The sequence below is a fragment of the Octopus bimaculoides genome, chromosome 11, assembly GCF_046866305.1.
Source record: "Octopus bimaculoides isolate indiv1 chromosome 11, ASM4686630v1, whole genome shotgun sequence".
NCBI lineage: Eukaryota > Metazoa > Mollusca > Cephalopoda > Octopoda > Octopodidae > Octopus > Octopus bimaculoides.
The window spans coordinates 65,018,585-65,023,584 of record NC_142938.1 but is presented as its reverse complement, the minus strand read 5'-3'; the positions used below and the strand labels follow the sequence as shown (position 1 = coordinate 65,023,584).

Below are 5,000 nucleotides of genomic sequence, written 5' to 3'. Positions count from 1 at the left end.
AAAATCACGCAGTAGGAGTGAATGGTGAAGGGAGAAAAGAGAAAATAGTATTTCAGTGAAGGAGAAGTAGTGAGAGTAATAGCCATCATTGAGAAGGAATGAGAGAAAGTAATTACAATGAGAGAGAGGAAGTGGCAAAGAGAGCGTCGTGTATCTTCTACTATAATAATCTACTATAATAATACTCTTGTGTATTTCTCCGTCACAACATATGAATGAGAAAGGAAGGCGTGATCCACCGATGGAAGTGGGATGATGAAAATTAAACAGCGCTTGAACTTTGTGTGAGTATATGTGTGCGCGTGTAAAAGAAAAGATTGTGAGTGCTTGTGTGTATGTGTGTGTTTGTGTAAAATATATTTATATATTTGAATGAGTGTATATGCTTGTGTATGTTCATTTAGAAAGATACATAGAAAATAAAATTACACACATACACGCATTTACACATACACATATAAACAGACACACTTAAAAAGAAGGAAGCAGGCTGTGACAGAGTATAGAAAACCGCGTTCCCTACAGACTGTGCTATTCATACATATAAATGAACACACACACACACACACACACACACACACACACACACACACACACACAAACAGAGTTGAAGCACTGTTTGATTTTTTCACCTTTTGTACCCTTCACAAATATAAAATGCTACAATTGGCCGTCATTTTTGACGGCACGGGGTGAGCTAGTAATAATAATAATAATAATAATAATAATAATAATAATAATAATAATAATAATAATAATAATAATAATAATCCTTTCTAATACAGGCACAAGGACTGAAATTTTGGGAGAGGGGACCAGTCGATTACATCGACCCCAGTGCGTAACTGGTACTCAATTTATCGACCCGAAAGGAAAAAAAGGCAAAGTCGACCTCGGCCGAATTTGAAATCAGAACGTACTGACGGGTGAAATACCGCTAAGTATTTTGTCCAATATGCAAATGATTCTGCCATCTCGCTGCCTTAATAATAATAATAATAATAATAATAATAATAATAATAATAATAATAATAATAATAATAATAATAATAATAATAATAATAATAATAATTCGAATGTAGAATCTAAAAGCAGAAACAATTCCTATCATAGTAGGTGCATTAGGTATAATAAAAATAATATTCAGACAAATACATAACAAAAACACCAGGACTTACAAATATATATAACATACAGAAAATTGCACTACTGGGCACTGCACACATCCTACGCAAAACACTTTCAATACAGTAACCATAAGAGCATCACAGCAAACCACAGCACATACCCAAGGCACACAGAGCTGCGCTCGGTAGTGAAGTGAAAGCACGTTATAAAAATAAAACTACTGAACAATAATAATAAAAATAATATAATTACAATAATAATAATAATAATAATAATAATAATAATAATAATAATAATAATGATAATAATATGCCCAGTCCTGGCCAAGAAGGAATATATTCACAGACACGACAGAGCTGGGACCTATATACACTGGAAGCTATGCCAACACTATGGAATAACAACAGAAAAAAGATGGTATAAACACACGCCAGAAAAGGTCACAGAAAACGAGAAAGCAACCATACTCTGGGATATGCCAATACACAGATAGAGAAATTAAGGCCAATAGACCAGATATAGTTGTCAAAGATCATGAAGAAAAAAAATGCTTTCTAATTGATGTATGAACACCAGCAGACGACAACGTTTCTCTAAAAGAAATGGAAAAACTTTCAAAATACAAAGACCTGGAAATAGAGATAACTCGAATGTGGAATCTAAAAACAGAAACAATTCCTATCATAGTAGGTGCCTTAGGTATAATAAAAAAATATTCAGACAAATACATAACAAAAACACCAGGACTTACAAATATATATAACATACAGAAAATTGCACTACTGGGTACTGCACACATTCTACGCAAAACACTTTCAATACAGTAAACATAAGAGCACCACAGCAAACCACAGCACATACCCAAGGCACACAGAGCTGCGCTCGGTAGTGAAGTGAAAGCACGTTATAAAAATAAAACTACTGAATAATAATAATAATAATAATAATAATAATAATAATAATAATAAGAAGAAGAAGAAGAAGAAGAAGAAGAAGAAGAAGAAGAAGAAGAAGAAGAAGAAGAAGAAGAAGAAGAAGAAGAAGAAGAAAAGAACAAGAACAACAACAACAATGTATAAATAAAAATATCGTGAGTCCATATCAAATGGTAATTCGTTATCTGGGTATTCGTGTCCATCGTGATAGTTACTCTCTCTCTTTACGTGTGTGTTTGTGTGTGTGTGTGTGTGTGTGTGTGTGTGTATGAGATATGAACATAATAAAATCGTGATACAGGAATATCTGCAGCAGAAAATTGGTTTTGTGTGTTGGGACTATTACAGAACACCTCAATAATATTTGGCACGATGAAACCCGTGTGTCTGGGTCGCGTGCGTGACTATCAGCAGCGTCCTTCCTCGCAAATTCTTAGCGTTTTTGTCTTTGTTTGTCTATCCATAATTCATGTACTTATAAATAAACATCCGCATTTATTATTAGATGCACAGCACACCCACATAGACACAAACATCTGTGTGTGCGTCTGTGTGTGTGTGTGTGTGTGTGTGTATTGCGTATATTCTTTTACTTGTTTCAGTCATTTGGCTGCGGCCATGCTGGAGCACTGTTTTCAGTCGAACAAATCGACCCCAGAACTTTTCATTGTAAAACAGTCTCTTTTGCCAAACCGTTAGGTTACAGGGACGTAAACACACCAACATCAGTTATCAAGCGATGCTGGGCGGTGGGGGGGGGGACAAACACAGACACACAAACACACAAACACACATACACGCACATTTTCTGAAGAGCTTTCTCGCATTCGTTATCAAACAAACTTGATGACACACACACAAACACACACACACACACACACACACACACACACACACACACACACACACATGCGCGCACAATTTAAACAAAGCACGTAGTAAATGAATATACGAACATTATATGTTTTTAAATTATATATCTTAATATATAAAATCCAGTCTGTCTGTCTGTTTGTGCGCTTATAACTCGAGTATTGTTCATCCGATCGCGCTGAAATTTTAAACATGGATACATAAGAGAGCCGGGCTTTCCGTAATATGAAAAGATTCTCAAAATCCTTAGTTTCAAAGTGAGAATCGCTATTTTTGTAATCTTTATATCCTGTTTGTTCCGCCATTAAAACAACCAGTTGCTCAGACAGCCGGCACATACCATTTCGCTAGGGGAGTACAGGATGACAGTCAGCCCAAACCGTCGCTATGCTGTCTCTCTTCTTTCCTCTCTCTATGGGTTTAATAATCTTATTCTTTAGTTACCGTTTCTCATTCAAACTACATAATAGGCAGAATTGTTGGATTAAGACATCAGGGTGTTTTGAGGGAGATTTGGCTACTATTTCTACCAGGTCTTATATCTCTATTATTATGTGAGATGCTGTTATATATTATATATTCCTTACACTTCCCAAAACCGATGGGGTATCAAAAGATCCAGTACTGTTGTGGCTACAAGTTAAACTTAATTTCCATTCATATATTTGCATTTCAAAAATTTAGCAATAATCTTTTCCATCAATCGACTATCGTAAAAATTTTATACGATGACGTCACTTTTTCTATATGTGTGTGTACCTTAAAAGACATCAATCATCGCGACACACACCTTCACTCACTCACTCTATCTCTCTTTCTTACCCCTTTCTCTCTTACATACACATGCGCAAGCACGCACGCAGACACACACATACACACACACGCACACACACACACACACACACACAAACACACACACAAACGTCCATTTCATATAGACGTACATACATCTTTCACTTTCTTTCTCTGTTCTTTTCGCTTTCTCTTCTTTCAATTTCTGCTCTCTTCAAATAAAATTTTTATGGATACAACTGCTTACAAAAATAGGGATTAATGTATAATTTCTTTCTATGTTCATAATTTTTTGTTTACAATATTGGGAAGAATATGCCATCAAAGAAAAGACGTAATCTCTCCAGAAACAAGTATAGAGGAAGGAGGATTGTAGAAAACCGAAGACGAGAGTCTGAAGAGAGTAGCTAGATGAGATTTTCTCAAGATCAGCAAATGCATGTTGCAGCACTTAATGCTGGATCATTAAATCAATGTTTTAATGATTAGACAGAGGTCCAATAGAATAGCTCTCAGAAACAGACTACGTGCAAATTCGTCCTTCAAAACTCATGAAGCTGTTTTCAGATATCATCCATCCCATTCTTATAAAAATAATAATTCTGTCCAAATTGGTGTGCTAAACACAAATTGTCTTTTCTGTAGAGCTTTAAAATTTTCAAATGAAACAAATCGTATGTGCTGCTCAGGCGTTCGAGTAACATTGCCAGCACTACGAGCTCCTTCTCAACCTCTTATGGATCTTCTAGAAGCCATTTCCATCCAGTCAAAGGATTTTCTGAACAATATTAAACAATACAACTCTGCAAATGACATCGCTTGGTGCATCTAAGAAGGTAGATAAACATGAAGTTACGACGAAGTCAAAGTTCAAGGGCAAGTCTATCACCTCATTGGTCCCTGTTACCCGACTTGATAGTAATAATAATAATAATAATAATAATAATAATAATAATAATAATAATAATAATAATAATAATAATAATAAATGCCCGGATACAGTACCGGGCAGAGGCTCTCATGGCTTCTGATCTAAATTGATTGGAAGTGTTATCATGTACATTGTTTTGTCTTGGTATAAAAAGATGGGTTACAGCAAATATTCTGCTTAATACCACAGATTTGCCTGTCAGTTGCTTGACCTTAACCAGTTGAGCATGTCCCTTAGTGGCTGACGATATGTGCATCTCTGACCCTGAGCAGAAGTAGTGGGGGAGTATCATAGCCATGTGTTGAGAGGAATTCTTTGGGGTTTGAATAATTCACCTTTGG

The 5,000-nt window shown here is 35.6% G+C and overlaps 1 protein-coding gene across 1 annotated transcript in view; it reads right to left on the bottom strand.

The window, feature by feature from the left end:
- The window catches only part of LOC149133380 (uncharacterized), a 21,229-nt gene extending 17,988 nt beyond the window's left edge, over window positions 1-3,241 (bottom strand). The window contains exon 1 of the mRNA XM_089360630.1: window positions 3,020-3,241. Within this exon, the coding sequence (XP_089216756.1) occupies window positions 3,020-3,241 (222 nt within the window). The remainder of the gene's footprint in view (window positions 1-3,019) is intronic.
- Between the last annotated feature and the right edge of the window lie 1,759 nt (window positions 3,242-5,000).